The sequence below is a fragment of the Telopea speciosissima genome, chromosome 7 (assembly GCF_018873765.1).
Source record: "Telopea speciosissima isolate NSW1024214 ecotype Mountain lineage chromosome 7, Tspe_v1, whole genome shotgun sequence".
Lineage (NCBI taxonomy): Eukaryota > Viridiplantae > Streptophyta > Magnoliopsida > Proteales > Proteaceae > Telopea > Telopea speciosissima.
This window is the reverse complement of record NC_057922.1, coordinates 18,773,672-18,791,387: the sequence shown is the minus strand read 5'-3', so window position 1 is coordinate 18,791,387 and position 17,716 is coordinate 18,773,672. Positions and strand designations below refer to the sequence as shown.

Here is a 17,716-nt window from a genome sequence, read left to right as displayed (position 1 = left end):
GCTAATATGTTCTACATGGCATATCAGGAGGGGTCCAATTTTTGTGGTAAGGAAGGGGGCTAAGGGCCTTTACTCACATGTCAAGTTTGAGCCCTAATAGTGTAGCCCAAGTGAGAAAATAAAGCTTTGAAGTTTGACTAAAAATTCTAACTTTCGAAATATGGTTAGAAAAAAACAGACAAACTAAATTTCAAAGGATAATATACCAAGACATGGGTCTTACATGATTGAATTTGGCTACGAAATTTGACAAGTAGTCAATCTAGACATAACAAATCTATTCAATAGTTAGGATTGCCACTTCAACTCTCCATGTGGTGCATTATGTGATATTGTTTAGTAGAGGGACTAATATACAGTTAATTAAACTAACTTGTGAATATCTACTACTTTGGGGAGTTAATGGAATTAATTTTTTTAATGTATATATCCATTACTTCTTTTTTGTTTGGGGTAGAAAGAAGGTTATTCATTCATGCACGTCCAACACCAAGCAAAGGAAATCAAGATACATAAAACAAATAGAGAGCATGATAAACACAAGATATAGATATACGATATCCAAAACCAAGAAGTGGAAATTGACCCGGCCTCACATGTCATTGACTGGGTCATCCAGACTAGGGGATGGGTCACAACCATTTCCCTAGAAAAAAAGTTGTAGACAGCTAAAATTAAGTGCATGTACATGCCTGCCAATAGAGGGGGCCCCATACATGCCCAACAGTGCAACACCAAACTGCTCACGTGTGCCGACACGCTACCATAGCTTACTTTCAAATAGACTTGCCGGATCGACAAAGGTCTGTTGAATCGACGAGTGGAGCTTCGATCGACGACAAGAAGGCCACCAGAAACGCTGCCACAACCTACTTTCAAACATGTATATATCCATTATAATAACTATTACTTAGATTAATGGATGTTACAAGAGAATTGGATTAGGTAGGATACGTAGTGGGATTTTACCTCTTCCCTCTTTTTTTTAGCAAACAAGAATACTCAGATTGACAAGGAAACTTGTCATTGAAGGGATTAACCACATCGTGGTAATGTTGAGATTTAGAATCTCATACGGATTAAGAATCTCAAACAGACTTAGACAAGGTAGCCCACAATTAGTGGGCAGCCTAATCTATAAAAGGAGAAGGGAAGAAAAGATGGCCACAATTTGGTCATTCCCCCTTCCCTTCCATCTCTCTCTCCTCTAGTTGTAAAAATTAGGGTTTTTGAAGCTGTAGGTGAGAGAGTGACACTGTGTTTTCCCGACAAACACAAAGATTTGTGGTGAATTCCTTCAATTGTTCGAGTGAGTAACTACACTTGTTTATGAGTCCTTAATAACTTCTTCCGTGCTTCTGTCAAACCATGCCGATAAAAATATTTTTCCAAAGAATCTATCCAACCAAGGAATAGACATGGATTTCTTTGTCCAGCAAAGTAAAAAACATCTGGATTCATTCTCTTTACCAGTTTGAGCTCTGATACCAAAATGATGCAAACCCGAGAGAGTAAGCAAGCCAAGATCGAATTTGGAAGAGAATAGGTAGGTATGAAAATGGATAGCTAGGTTGCAGAGCTAGTGTCCCACCTAAGCCAGGTTTGGACCTGGTTCTTCTTGGTCTAGTTCTCTTGACAGTGGGCCAAACTGGTCCAACCATGGAAGTGCCATTGCATCAAAAATTACTCTGCAAGATGAGAATTATAAAATTATTTAAGATAAAATAAAACAAACCCCTTGTGATTAAAATTACTCTAAATCTGATAGAGTGAAAATTGTAGGATAAACAAAATAAATGAATATTCCCAAAACGAAAGCCTTAGTAATTGAATTTGGTGAACATTCCTAACTCAAAAAAAATAAAAAAAATAAAAAAAAAATCCTTGTAGCATCAATTTGGACTTGACAATATTCTCTCAAATTATCATTTTTAGCTCTAATTTTTCATTGTCCTTAATGGAATTGAGTGTCAATGGCATAGTTGTCAAGGTGCCGCCTAGGCATCCAGGTGGATTTTTTGGGGTCCGAGCGACTGTCGCCTTAGTAGTATCTAACCAAGTTTGACCCTTATTTATGCTAAATATCATTTAAGTAAATGTTTTTACATTTACTTAAGATACTCTCATAAATAAACAAATGCCCCCTTATTTGAATCTAATAAAAATAATTTTAAAAAATCAAATTCTTAAAGGATAAAAGTCAACCCCTCAGTTCAAGAACAAAAACTAGATTTTTGGCGATAGGTAAAATGTTCAGCTTTCTAATGTAGGGGTTTTTCTCAAACCTAAAAAATTCATAAATCTTAATATGGTAAAGCATTGCTAAAAACTAAAAGAACAGTAAAATATTCATTTGTTTTGATATCTAAAAAAATATTTTCATTAAAAATTATATGGGTATTTTGGTAAATTTCCTGTATAGGGTTTCACTATAAATCTGTAGCGAGAGTTCTTTCTCTGTATTGAAAATCTGAGAGAGGTGTGAGAAACGAGCGACTGTAACTCTATTCAAGAAAATTTTTAAAGACTATGTTTGCGATTTCCATTCTTCTCTGCATCATGTTAGGTTTTACAACATGAGCATGCGAAATTATTGCCTAGACCCTTCTGAGATTAAAAATCCCATCCGTGTTGAAAATACCCCTATGCACGCTCTCATTACCCCCCCCCACGCTAGTGCAAGGGCTACACAATCAAGCAGCGATCTTTTGCCATATATATCCTTATTGTTTTGCCTCTTGTCTAATTTTTAAAAGTTAATTAATGGATATTTAGTGCATGGGGTAAAAGGGGTTTTCAAAATTTTAAAAGTCATTTATTGCATAACTGTACTTTTTGCATGCTCCCTTCTTTTAATATAACTTTTTTTTAAATGAGGGTAAATCCTATCATTTCTCATAACATTAGATAACTTTCAAATTTTTTAAACTCTTATGTACTCTGCATTAAATAACTTTTTGGGAATAAAACTAAGGATAATTAAAAGAAGATTAAACCTACTTAAAAAGTTTTTCCATTTATATTGTTTTTTTTTTTAAGTGAGAGATAATCATAGTTTATGGAGAATTGGACAGCAGCTCATTCAACTTTGTTGATTAGTCTATTTAGGATATTGATAAAGATGGGAAGAACTGAAAGATACAAAATAAAATGAAAATTGATAGATTAGGTAGGTGGTTTTTTCTTGCCCCAGAGAGAGAAGTAAGCAGCATGCATTATCTCCAATTTCCATCGTTTTCACTTTTTAGTATTTAATCAACTTATTGACAGTCATATCATGAGAGGTGGCATGGTTATAGTTGTTTCAACTTTTCTCCCTTCATTAATTAGTGTAAGAGAGGTTGTTTAATGTGCATGTATTATTATTTGATTAATTCTTAAATATATATTTTTTAGTTACATTAAAATATTTAAATACTTACAATGTTTTTGTCTTCAATTGCAGAGAAAGTTTACTAATTTCAATAAAATAAAAAATAAGAGAAAAAGAACACTACCTGGGTGTGTATGGTGCGCTGCCCCTGTGTCTGGCGAAATGATCGACGTGCCCCCAAGAAAAGGCAGATTATTCGGGGGCGTGACGGTCAGTTTGCCCACCCTTGTGTCTAGGCGTAGGGACTGCATACCACACGCATCCCATTCTTTATCCCATAAAATAAAAAGGGAGATGAGAAATAAGTGATGGGATTCTATCATTCAGCTTTTTTCTTTCTTTTGAAATATATTTTTGAATAATTGATTAATTTAGTTTAGTATAAATTAATTAAGTAATCAGATTCATGCGGGTTGTATGTAGTGTTCTAGATAACTAAATAAGAATAATTTATCTGACAATATGGGTGAAGTACTGATGCTTGCTGAATTGAATCTAGTTATTTGTACACATCAGCCAATTTGCAAACCATAAACAATGGATCAAGCATGAATCAAACCAATAAAAATTGCAACTACTTTTTATAAATAAAAAAAAGTTAATTAATTTTCAAGCTTTAGAGAAGGTTGGCAATATTTTTTTTTCAATTAATTATTTTTAATAAATCTTAATATTTCAATCAATGTAGCACTAATAAAAATACCAAGAGAAAGTGGGCTTCATGAAATATACTTACCGCCTAATGATATAAGATGGTCTATGCTACACTGTGTTCGAATAATTATTAATTTGTGGACAGTAGAGGTTATTAATTTTGTTATTTAAAAATAAATTGGTAATTTGGAAATAGAATCAATTTATTAACCTATTTATTTTTAATAACATTATCTCACAATATATTTTGGAAGGGAACCATAGGCAAGGGAAAATCGACGGCCAATTCTTACTGTCAAATTAAATTGGAAGGAAAAAATTGGAGTGGAAACAATGACAAAACCAACTCAAAACAATCATACATCTGTGTATATTCGAGAAAACCTGACCGATTGAAAGGACTGATCAAAGGACCACACCCTACTAATCCTTTTCCACTATAAATTTTTTTTTTAACAAGAGAAAAAGATAGCCTAAAACAATCAATCACTTAGGCTTACTCAACAACAACAATCATAACCTTATCCCAACTAAATGAGATAGGTTACATGGATCCAAAGAGGCCATGACAGTAATAGAAATAAGAGCAATAGAAGAAAATAAAAAGGTCAAAAAGAGATTAAAAAAATAAGAATAATAAATAAAATTACTAAAAAAAAAAAGTCTAAGCAATAATTGGGATAAGATTATGATTATTCATTAGCTAAATTTAACATAAAACAAATTAAAAAAAAAAAAGGGGAAAGGAAAAATGAAAATATTTTCCTTGAAATGATCATGAAGCACATAGTAGCCTTTGTCCTCTTGCATAGGAAGAATGATTCAGACTCTGCCTACGTATTTGGCGTAGATATCCATAGATATTTTCCCCTCTTGATATGATGGATTGGGTGAGGTAAAAGCCTAATCATTGTCCATTGACATGAGGGTTAATTGAAAGTGAAAGTGATAAATAGGAAAAGTGTGATTTAGGCTAGCACTCCCATGTGTCTTTCTCCTCCTCAAAATAAAGGGACAAAAATATCTTTTCATATGAGATGAGAGAGATAGACTCATGAGTGTGCTAGGGTAGACCACACTCTTGAACATAGTTCTTTTTCCCTTAGAAGGGAGAAGGAATGTTATCCAGCTAGTGCCTAAATAAGATACAGTCCTAGTGCCTCCTATATCTATCTTTGTTCTTTATCCCATGAAATGTCATATCAGCCTCTATTGAGTGAGGAGAGAGATAGATATAGGGATTGAAGATGAACATACGAACTTCAGTGTGAAGAACCAACGTGATTTCTTCCATATCCATTCTCTCTGCTATCCCCCTAAAGGCGTATTTTTGGTTGCCTAGAACTGCAATTCCTCTAATGGGAGAACCAATGTGAGCAAAAATTCAATCTTCGTATCTATAAGAAAACACTAGTGTACTTGCACGGGGAAAATGAATGGTAGGTGTTATTGCACATAGAATTTTAGGGTGTTCAAATCCAAAACGATGGATTGTGGGTGAAAGATATAAATCATTGGGTGAAAAGCATATCTTTATCCTATAAAGGGTATATTGATCATAAAATGATTAAAACATTCTTACCTAACTAACGGAATAAATTTAATTATTAATTATTGTGGAAACTGGAAAGTAAGAGAGATATGCGTAAATATCCAAAAATCACGGGTGAATTACAAGTCGTACATCAGGGGAGGGTACGTGTAAATCCCCCAAAAAGATATTACCCCTTGGCCACTAGCACTACCTTGTCCTCGAGTGCGAAAGGCTAGTTGGTCAACATAAAAACCAATGGAAGTGCACCACGTGTGTGACTACGATGTTAAGATGTAATCTTCCTCCTTCACAATGAGATTCCCGGGAAATCAAAGTTTGAACTATAAAATGGGGAACAGTATATGGCTTTACCAGTGGCTTCTCTCAAAGCTCAGAGTCACACTAAAGAGTAGTGAGTGATAGAGTGATCAATCAAAATTCTGTGGCTCTCATATCCACTTATGATGGCGGAGCTTCGTTTCACTCTCCCATGGCGGAAACTCGTATTCGGAGTTCGGCTAATTAACGTTTTCTCCGTTATAGTTGGTCTCCTCGTCATTGTACCGATCTCCGAATCGGAACAAGTATCGGGGGTATGCATAATGAGATTTATACCTTAATTCTTGAATTTCTTATTGGAATTCTGTCTTTTTTAGTTCTAGATGCTGACTGGATCAGTTGGATTTAATTTACAGTTTTGTGGTGCGGCATATGGAGAATCAGAGGGTTGTTCTTACTCTTCGAAGCTCTTGATCAAAGGTGGAACTGTTGTAAACGCTCACCATCAGGAAGTCGCCGATGTTTACGTTGAGGATGGGATTATTGTCTCCGTCCAGCCTAACATCAACGTATGATCTTTGATCTTTTTCTTTTATGATGACTTAATACTATGAAATGTTTTGAATAGTAAGAGATCAATTATGTGTTTTTTTTTTTTTAATGAATAACCATGACTGTAATGCGAAGGCAACGATAGTGTTGTATGGTAATTGAGTTTTGCTGATGCAGACTTACTCTGTCCAGATTGGAATGATTGGATATGACGAAGTACACTATGATTAGAATTGGTTATGCAAGGATTTTAAGGTGAACCAAAAGTCACATATTTGCAATATTGGATGTTTTCCTAGTTCCGATCATTTTGAGTGAATGCTAGGTGTAATTATTCTCTGTGATCGGTGGCATTCCAAATTTCCAATCAACCTTGATGGATTGCTTTTCTTTATTATATTAAATTTTGTTGTTGATTGACTTTTCTCAGCTGTAATTGGGATCAGAGTAGAAGGTGTTGTCTGAATTTGTCGAATTTATGTAGGAGCGGTGTATATTCATATGTTATATCCACCTGGTTAACTGAGATTTTCACATGATGAGTTATTACTCAACTTCATAAGTGTTAGCTCATCATTTTGGTTCTCAATGATCAAAAGGGGGAAATCTAGTCCATTTGTGTCATTGAGAATACAACATGGTTGGATGTTTGGAAATCTAATCTATCTGTAATATGTTCATTTAAAGTAGAAGTGACTGAAAAATGGAATTCTTAACCATAGCAAAGGGGCAAGGTGTGCCTAATTTATTTCTGCTGATTGTTCTCTTATAGTTAAAAAGCATGTTAGATTGGAACCTATTTATCGGTTCTATGATGTCTTTCTTATAGCTATTTCCATTGTTAGGTTTCTTTGACTATCATAATGTGCCACTAATTAATGCCGATAATATCCATGTAATTTATATTTCTACTGAGTATAAATGCCAGTATAATCATTTAAAATGTTTCCTGTAAAAATTTAGAAAAACTGGACTGGAGGCCGGAGAGATTCCAACATAATAGGCCTGGAGATCGAGCCCATCTCTCTCTCAGTTGGTAATATGAGTATTCTAAGCATATACATGAGGGGAACCTTTGGTGAGATTGACAAATTCCAAGTGGTAGGAAGACTATTGACAAATTCCAATCGGTAGGAAGACTTTATTAGACAAAATAAAGTTCGACCAATTTTTTATGGAGAATAATACAAGGTCAACCAAGAGACAATATATTGATAGTATGATTATCTTCAGCTATTGCTTTTATCTGATTAGTATATGCTTATCTTCAAATCTGCTATGTTGGGGAACTGAGGATCAACTATATGCTTTTCTTTTCATCAGATTATTTTATTCTACTCTTATGTTATTCCTGATTTTCTTTCTAAGTGGCAAAATTGGAAGTTCTATTCTGATAGGGATTTTCAAGACCGAATACTTAATGTTAGAATCTATGGGAAGTTGAGATGTATTTGAAGCACTTACTTGTTTCCTTGCAGGTTGGTGATGATGTTAAAGTGATTGATGCCACCGGGAAGTATGTTATGCCAGGTGAAAATTCAGACTTTTGGTATATAATGAATCTAAAGTGTAGGGAGTTCTCAAATTCTAAAAAGAATCTTTAAAATATTGAACGAAACGTACGTGATCTCATCTAAAAGGCCATTTCTCAAAATTTTTTGGAGTTGACTTAGTTGGACATGTGTTTCAGAGTCATGTTCATGGATGTAATTTGAAAACCTGTGTGAATTATTTTTTCTTCTGCTTGACATCACCATCATTATTATCGTTACCAATTTATTGTTATTACTATTAGTATTTGTATTAGAATTACTGTTACTTTTGTTATTAGGACTATAATTAGTAGTATTAGTATTCTTGTAGTTCCTGTTTTTGGTTCATGGCGTGTGTAATGTATTTAGGACAGCACTGATCAACTTAGGCAGGTGATTGTTTAGAGGCAATTACAATTTACAACTGAGCACCATGCAACTCACATCCAGGGTTTATTGGGAATGAAGTTTGGGCCATTGACAAAAGCTCCTGGGCCAAAGTACATCAGCTCAGTCAAATGAATTTCTGCTCTATAGACCTCATCGTGATCAGCTGAACATTATGATCTGGCCAATTCTGGCTTTATTGAACAAGTACAGTAGATAAATTGGTTAGGGACTTTCATTTTTTCTGCTTTTGTTGGTCTAGTTCTCCTGGTGGCTCTATGGATAGTACATGCTGAGTCCCAAAGATGCGCATTTCTTACTCATAGTGTGAAGTCTGGGGCAATAACTTGAGTTCAGCTCCTCTTTGAACTCAAGTTTTCTTCTTTTCTTAAATTAATTTGCTTTTCTCTGTGGTTGACTCCTTCTGTCCATATCCAGATTCAATTGTTGATCATGTAGGCAAAAAAATTTAACTACTATATTATGACAATTTAAATATTTTTTTCTTCCAATGTAACAGGAGGAATTGATCCTCACACACACTTGGAGACAAGTTTTGCCGTTAGCGATACCGTTGATGACTTTTTCAGTGGTCAGGCGGCTGCATTAGCAGGGGGAACTACAATGAACATCAACTTTGCGTTTCCAATTAATGGGAGTTTAACTGCTGGTTTTGAAGACTTTGCAGAAAAAGCAAAAAAATCATGCATGGACTATGGTTTCCATATGGCCATCACAAAATGGGATGAAGTTGTTGCAAAAGAAATGGAAATTATGGTTAAGGAGAAAGGTTAGCAAGTTGCAATGTTTGAATTGATTACAATCATATGGCATGTTATGTTGGTGACTGTTTATGGCATTATGATTCATAGGTATCAACTCTTTCAAGTTTTTTCTCGCCTACAAAGAGACTTTTATGATCAATGATGAACTTCTAGTGCGAGGCATGAGAAAATGCAAGTCTCTTGGTGCCTTGCCTATGGTTCATGCAGAAAATGGTGATGCTATTGCGGATGCACAACAGATGATGATTGATCTTGGTATTACTGGTCCAGAAGGACATGCACTTTCTAGGCCCCCTGTGGTAACATGAACATGCTCTCCTTTTATTATGACTTCTAGTTTGTGGTGTATTTTCCTTCTGGTTCTTGTTTTCAGATCTGAACAATTGTTGGGTGCATGAGTACAACTTCCCTATTTGTTTGGTAGTGAATTGTTTGTTTAAGTCTAGCTAAAGTGAAAGTATCTAGGCTCAGGAAGAAAGTGATGAAGCTGCTTCATTACTTGCAGGAACAGTCATTTTTGAATATTTCATCAAATTAATTTTACCCATAAAGATGGCTAATACTGAGGATGGTTATATTCAGAATTTTTCATCAAATTTGAAGAGAGATATGGCACACAAATATCATTAGTTGAAGTACACATCTAGACTTCTTAGGCTGGTAGTCATCCTTGCCCTTAATAGCGGCACCATATGGTAGATTCTAATATGAGAAGCAGAAAAAAGCTCGAATGGCTAGTCACTATAACATACTTATTCATCAAACCAAAAAAAAACATTAATATACTTGTCTAATATGAGCATATCCTTGAGATCATGTCTTGCTGTAGAACTTTCTTGCAAAGGCCAATAAACTGTCTGTCTTCTTTAAGGAAATTCCAAAGATGAAGCCTTGGGTAAAGGAATAATGACTACGTGTTAGTGGAAAAGAAAAATGGTTGGAAGGTAAAATAAAAATTAGAATTTAGGTGTATTGTGCTGGATTTACAAGGGTTTTGGTGGTCTAGGTTGAGATTGTAGGGCTTTGTATCAATTTACAAGTTACATTTTGATAGGTTAATTAGTTGTGATAAAAATCAATTGCAATCAGTCATTTAATTAAATGCTCTTGCAGCTGGAAGGAGAGGCAACTGCTAGAGCCATTCGTTTGGCAGCTTTTGTGAACACACCCCTTTATGTTGTTCATGTGATGAGTATCGATGCATTGGAAGAGGTAGCCAAAGCTCGACAAGCAGGTTTGAAATGTTTTCAGATTCTATTCTTGCTCTTAAAATTTCTTTGATGGCCTTACTAATGTAGTTTTACCAGATACATCACTGGTTCGGTGAAACATTTTTTTCTCAATTTATTTTGAAATGGACGATCCATTGTGCAAATTATCCGCCAGCTCATGCACGATGGTATATGTTTATCCTTTAACCATGATTCAATGATATGACAGTAGGAGGGACTATGGGATATTATTCTTCCCATTGAAGAATGACAGTAGGAGGGACTATGGGAGAGCAGATATTGATGCTGTTATGAATGGACATATGAAACATGATATAATGGATGGAATGAACTGAATCTTCTGTTCGAAAACACATTATTCTGATGCTGGTAGAGGAGTCCCTCTTCCATTTTTCAAAGGAGAAACTGATCAGAGGATTTGGGGTGGCAGATATGACACTGTTCTATTTTCTATCTTTTTACTTTGCTCTATCTGTCTCTCATACATGCATGCACTTATATCCATTTCTGTATCCATATAAACAGGGAAAAATGCAGAATCAGAGATGGAATTGGACAGTAACAATTCTGATTCTGATCGTATCAGAATTGGCCTTCAAGAACCCTAAAATCGGTTCACAGATCTAAAAATAGGGAAATTTCTAGGGTTTTGAGTGTGAATCGGCCATGTTGGATCGGTCACCGAATCGACCAATTTAATGATCCATTAATTCCCGATTTTTAAAACCATGGTTATACTCTAAGAGTTGATTGTTAATCTTTAAATTCTAAGGCTGCAAAGCAATGTCCGATGCAGAATACTGATGGCATATTTAAATAATTGCATTTAATAATTATTCCAAATGCAGGTCAAAGGGTTATTGGAGAGCCAATAGCTGCTGGATTGGTACTTGAAGAATCGGGGATTTTTGATCCTGACTTCAACACCGCTGCAAAGCAAGAACCTTATACTCTTTAGTACCTTACTTTATTGTATTCAATTTTAGAAAGCTATTCCAACAATTCAGTGTCCTTAATGTTTCAGGTTTGTCATGAGTCCTCCAATAAGGAAAGCAGGTCATGATAAAGCTCTTCAAGCTGCCCTATCAACGGGAGTTTTGCAGGTCTCTTTTTCTTCTTTGGAAAACAGTTTTATACGACACTATCTCCCCAGTCCCCAGCAAATGCCAGATTGAGGAAAAAAAATTAGGAAAGAAAGAATTTGAGCTTCTGTGCTCTATATATCCACGACATAAATCAGTCAAATCTAAGTGCAGCTTGCGTTAATTATTTTATTATAGTTTTTTTTTTTAGCGGATTAGAAATTGGGACATTTTCAAAACTATGTATAGTTATTGTTATTAAGATACCTAAGCCATGAACTTTAGTTTTTTCATAAACAGTGGTTTGTCCTGCTTATGTTTTATGCCTCCCAGTTTGTGCTAAAGTAATGGACTTTGAACTTAAGTTGTAAGCTCAAAATATCATTTTCTTGCACTGATGCTGTTTGATTGAATTCATCAGCATATTTATATGACAAGAAATTCAATTTGATGGGTGCCACTGGCAAGATCCACTCTATAACTTGATCCAACTTGGTGATCCTAACCTCCATATCATATTCTTCGGAGGTCGGAGCAAAAAGACCTACTGCAGAGTGTGACTATGTCTTGGGTTGACACAAAATTAGATCACTTAAATTGAATTCCAATGGTGATTCATCATATGGTGGATCCCATCGTCATGCATCTATCCCAGATAGAGAGAACCACTACTACCTGGCAGATCCCAGGTTGGACAGTCTCAAACCCATCCTTACCAGGCATTTCTCAGCATGAGCTGTATCTCAATCATATCTTCCTGACTTAGTGGCCCTAATTCCAGGTTTCATGTTGGCATTGGCAAATCCTGACCCAGCTTAAATTCTAGCTTAGTGTTCCTGGTCCCGACTGTTCACCTAATTAATATGCATTTTGATATACTATTTCTCATATCGACCTTATTTGACTTATATTATTTTTGTTGTCCAACAATTTTGATTATATTGTATCCATTATGCTGGATAGATAAAATAACAGAGGCTCAATTCAATCACTGAACTTGTTTTACACATTGCAGCTTGTAGCAACTGATCATTGTTCATTCAATTCTACACAAAAAGCCCTCGGTATTGATGACTTCCGACTAGTTCCAAATGGTATCAATGGTAATCGCAATGGACTGATTTACTTCGAGTATCTTGGGTTACTCAATGACATATTTTTTCCATTTTACCTTGTATTTCGTGCATATTTCTGACAATCCTTGAAATTCATAGGTATTGAGGAGAGGATGCATTTGGTCTGGGACTCAATGGTGGTAAGCTACCATAGATTTTGTTACTAGTATCAAGTAAACCAAGTGGCTGAAATTTTACTCTGGCTAGTCTTCTTATCATAACACCTGTTTGATGCAGGAGTCTGGCTTGATAACTCCTTCTGACTATGTGCGAATTACAAGCACTGAATGGTATTTTCTGTTCATCTCTTTCGTGTTGACTTTCTCAATTTTTTGCTAATAAATGATTAGCCTCAAAAAGATTTTTCTGGTGAATGTGTCACAGCTAATTTCCCCTATTGCTCCCTTTTTGTCCTTTTGTAAAGGCAAAGAAAGATATTCTATTTTGTAGAGTTACCGAAAGAAGAAGGTTATATCTGATAATATAGTCCAACAGAAAAGGGTTACCGTTCACAACTGGTATACTTAACTGCACAATCAATCTTCTATGAAAATCAGGCTGAGCAGATGATTCTGACATTCTGATATGCACTTTCTGGAAACCTGGTCCCCACACACCTGACTCACAAAAATAAAAGTGCATTGATGCTTTGGTCAATTCTTAAAATCACCCAATCGCCTGATTTTGGGTTAGGAGATATAGGAGGCCCTACAATGGCCAGAGCCCACCTCCTAATCTTCCAGGTGGAGAATGAAGGGATATATTGGTCATATAGCAAATGGAGTTCCAAGTTGTCTCATGGTCAATTACTTCCCTGTATAACCTACTATTTTTGCTTTTACCTTCTAGTTTTAATGAACTAAATGGTGACTGGGATTAGGGAATGAGAAAGATAATTCTTTGCATTGTAAGACTTTGTATCTTTCTTGTTCTGTAGAGTCCTGTTTTCATAGAAGTTGATGTTTATTTATGATTGATCCCATGAAGCACTTTCTGTTGTTTGCCTCCAGCTGTATTCTCTCTCTCTCTCTCTCTCTGTGTATATATATATAAATTATGCAACTTCCTTCCAAAAATTTAACTCGTAAATTTTTTTGGCAGTGCTCGAATCTTTAATATATATCCAAGAAAGGGTGCGATACTTGTCGGATCTGATGCTGATATAATCGTACTCAATCCCAATGCAAGCTTTGAAATAAGTGCAGCTACTCACCACATGAGATCCGACACCAATGCCTTCGAAGGAATTAGTGGGAAGGTAATCCTTACAACTTAAAAAAAATTGTTTTCATGTTGGCAGTGAATTAGTCATCTGGTCAGCAATGTATTCAAGAAACACCTATGTCATATATTGAGCTACTAACCGCCACCGACAACTGCTTATCATGCATTGATCTATACCATCTAACCTTAGATGGGCTGCCTCATCAATGGATCATACTAATTTCATTCTTTATAGTCATTGTCCTCTGAAAACAGCCTCTCTGTGAAAACAGGGGTAAGGGCCGTAAGGCTGCGTACATTATGACCCTCCCCAGACCCCGCAGTGGCGGGAGCCTTGTGCACTGGGTATGCCCTTTTTTTTAAAGTTACTAGAACGCCTAAATTATAGTCCACTACCAGAATTTGGTCTACTAATTTATCTATATCATCTAGTAGGATAGGCTTCTTTTTGAATGCGCCATATGCCCCAAATTCACAATGATTGTATGGTCCTAGCCATTTACTTACAGAAGTGAAAATAGGTGTGATTCACAAGTCCTCTTTCCTCCAAAACACCAACTAGCAGTAAATACTGTTCAATATCAGAAAAATTGGTGAATTTTAGAGCTTAGTTGTCATCCAAAAAACATTGGTGGATGAATCAGTACTTTTCAGTTGGCATGTGTATCATCTTTGATGAATAATATGAGTGATGATTTAGCTATTTGAATGAAGCTTATGAAATTTAATCGCTATCATGTTGACATAAAAGAGATACCTCTTTTCATGGCTAGTAACTTTCTTAATGAGTGTAGATATATAAATTGCAACGAGTATTCATTTTGTTAATAAGAATAGATAATTCAATCCAGTATGGACCATGCTACAACGGTTGGACTACTGACTTTTATTTTCCCCTTAAATGGTCTATGGTCGGATCAAAATATTCCACTTAAATTTTTAGATTGGACAGTCAGACTGTTGATCTTTTTGTCTGGCTGATCCAACTCTTTTTCTATTTTTAAGAAAATTTCTTTAGTCTTTCCTATTCTTTTTCAGAGTTAGACCTTCCCCACCCCTCCCCTATATATATATATATGGTCTTAATTTTTATTCGGACCTTTTGTTTCTGTTATGACTGTTTCTGACATTATGTTTGGAGTTTGGATCTTTATCACGACTGTGATTCAGTGTCAAACAGGGACTGAACTTGTTAGGAAATAGTTTCCACTAGTCAAATAAGCTGCATGCACCAAGGAACTGTGAATCAATTTCCCACTCTCGGGAATTGATTCAGAGATTTCAAAATTTTGGCTCATCAGAATTAGGATATGCAACTCTATCATTTGAAACAAATCTTGAGATGGTTAACAGCTAATTGTTAGCTTGAGTTACCTTAAAATAAGCAGGGATTCCAATTAAACAATTGACTAGCAAAACCTGTGAAACTGCAATTTGACCCTATATTGAGTTGTACTATTGGCTCATTTGGTTAAACTTGGCAACCTATTAAAATTCTGTTTCTAGAGTTTTCTGATGAAGCTGTGAGAAAGTATTTGCAGTAGATGTGTTAATGGAATACTATTTCCACGAATAATATTGCATATATCCCTGTATATGTGATAATTATAACATTGATCTCTGACCTAGAATTTTTTTTTCCTTCGGTAATGAGACTTTTATGGGAAATTTTACATCCAAAAATTCTAATAGTTAATAATTTATCATTCATTTTCAGCACTAAACAATAAACATTAGAGCTCAACTTTAACCATTGTTTATTTCATGTAATTTCTCTTGCATATCATAGATGTGGTTACTATAACTGCTACAGGCATGATCACGCCAGCTAACTTTGGATATCTAAATGGATATATTGCTTAAACACAAGCCAGAACCTTCTCCAGTTCTGCACTAAGAATGTTTTGCAAAAATAAACATATTATCAGAATCCAATATTTAGCTATTCCATCCCTATACATAGAATTTTAGTTATCTCTGAACTTTCTTGTATTTCTATTGAATCTGTACCATACTAATGACTGCTAGCTATTAAATATATATATTTAAAAATACAGGGAAAAGTGGAAGTAACAATGGCTGGAGGAAGAGTAGTATGGGAAGGAGGTGAACTCAAGGTTGTACCTGGTTCTGGGAGATACATAGAAATGCCACCTTTCAGTTATCTTTTCAATGGTATTGACAAAGCTGATGCGGCATACCTGTCATCTCTTAATGCTCCTGTTCAGCGTGTCAAAGCTGCCATGGCTTGAGTTCAGCTATTTTTTTTTTCCAGAAACAGAAATCAAAGCGAAATAATTGGGGGGGGGGGGGGAGGAATTTAGTGTACCATATAGTCTGTAATAATAGGTTTGGCATCAAATAAGAACTTGGGGGCCATTGCTTAGAGCAATTGTAAAAGGTTCAGGCAGCCAGGGTAAATGCCCAGTTTGAGTCTTGAGGGCAGCAATTTTGTGTAAAAATGCCAAAGGTTAGGACTGACTCCAAACTCACCCTTCCCAGGACCCCACATAGGAGGGTCTAGCACTGGGTAATGGTCCTTTGTACAAATAGGAACTTGGAGGATGTGCATGCTGAAATGTATTTCAATTCAAACTCAGATGTGGAAGAACAACAAGAGTATTCAATTATCTTTTCCATTATTAGTTCTCTTCTTTCCTTTCACAAGCTGGACCATCAATAACTAATCAGTAATCTCCGAAGCAATCATACAGGTTGCATCATCTGGATCCTGCAATACTATAAACCAAAAAACACCCTTGCCTGTCTTCGAATGGAATTTCACTTAGCACATAGCCGTCTCACTTATTATTATCTCACTATATGTTTTACGCCTCTTCCATGGTTGGTCTATAAATCCACAGTCGGTTTAGTGCTATCATATTATCAGAGAACTCCCTTTCTCTGAGAGAGGGAAGAGGTAGAATCTAAAAGGAATTGCTTATTAATTATTTTGTTCATGTTTATTTAATATAATTAAATATATTAGACAATAGTTAATTAGATAATTAACCTATTTTATTTGTCAAGCATAATTAAACTCTTTCAGTTATGCAAACAGCCCTCCACTGAATAATATCACATAATGAATTTAGGGTATGTAAATGAATACCGCCTAACCCCAATTATATGAGATTCTGTGATGATGATTGGACCCAAAAAACAATTTAAAATAGCCTTTCAAATAATAATACAATTGATAGAATAAAATAACTTTGTAAACCATTTACAAAAGTGACATTGGATCCAAATTCATGTTCCATCAAATACATAAATTCTCTCTTTGATATTCCCCAATAAAAGGCAATGAATTTCATGTTGAGCATCTCTTTCGCTCATAATGCTCCATCATGAATCTAGTGCACCTATATATAATTCGTACGACATCAACCATTGGTGTACCAAAATTCATCACATCGCAGCAATAAGAACCTCTCATGTTACACCCCCATCCCTGAACCCCTGGAAATGCAACCGGAGCATACAACTACGCTCTCCAACCACCAGAATCACTGATGCAGTACCCAAGACTAACTCATTCACAACGACAGATAATAGGTAAAAGGAAAGGATTAATATTAATAACATCAGAGTTAGCAGAAGCTAGGTGATAGCATATAAAATATTGTCTATTCAAGTTTACCCCTTCAAGTACAATTCGTTCTAATCAGGATCTATGTATTATCACTGTATAGTAAATACACTTATCAAGAAAGGAATAAAAAGAATACACCTTTGAATCAGAAGATAGTTTATCAAAGTGTAACAAAAGATGGCCACCAGCTAAGAATCACTGTTCCCTCGTGGAACACATCTCACAGTAGTACTCCGGTCCATGATCCTCATACTCCAGAGTCCACCACTCTTCATGACCTTCTTCAGGAGTCTTGAACTCCGTGCCGTCCTGCTCGAATGTACCTGCATCAACTAAAAATATGTTTCCTCGAGGAGTGAGCTCCAACTGAGC

The 17,716-nt window shown here is 35.5% G+C and overlaps 1 protein-coding gene across 1 annotated transcript; it reads left to right on the top strand.

Moving 5' to 3' along the window:
- The first annotated feature begins 6,010 nt into the window (after positions 1–6,010).
- Positions 6,011–16,046, top strand: LOC122667767 (dihydropyrimidinase-like). Its single transcript, XM_043864189.1, has 13 exons — positions 6,011–6,154; positions 6,257–6,409; positions 7,871–7,922; positions 8,832–9,101; positions 9,184–9,395; positions 10,210–10,330; positions 11,177–11,264; positions 11,353–11,431; positions 12,426–12,513; positions 12,625–12,665; positions 12,763–12,815; positions 13,627–13,783; positions 15,807–16,046. The coding sequence occupies exons 1-13, from the start codon at positions 6,023–6,025 to the stop codon at positions 15,999–16,001; spliced, it is 1,641 nt and encodes a 546-aa protein (XP_043720124.1). The 5' UTR covers positions 6,011–6,022; the 3' UTR covers positions 16,002–16,046.
- The last annotated feature ends 1,670 nt before the right edge of the window (positions 16,047–17,716 follow it).

Excerpts from the sequence above, each read along its gene's own strand:
- LOC122667767 (XM_043864189.1), top strand. The coding sequence starts at position 6,023 with ATGATGGCGGAGCTTCGTTTCACTCTCCCATGGCGGAAACTCGTATTC. Across the intron at positions 9,396-10,209 it reads CACTTTCTAGGCCCCCTGTG|CTGGAAGGAGAGGCAACTGC; the intron begins GTAACATGAACA and ends ATGCTCTTGCAG. Across the intron at positions 11,432-12,425 it reads TATCAACGGGAGTTTTGCAG|CTTGTAGCAACTGATCATTG; the intron begins GTCTCTTTTTCT and ends TACACATTGCAG.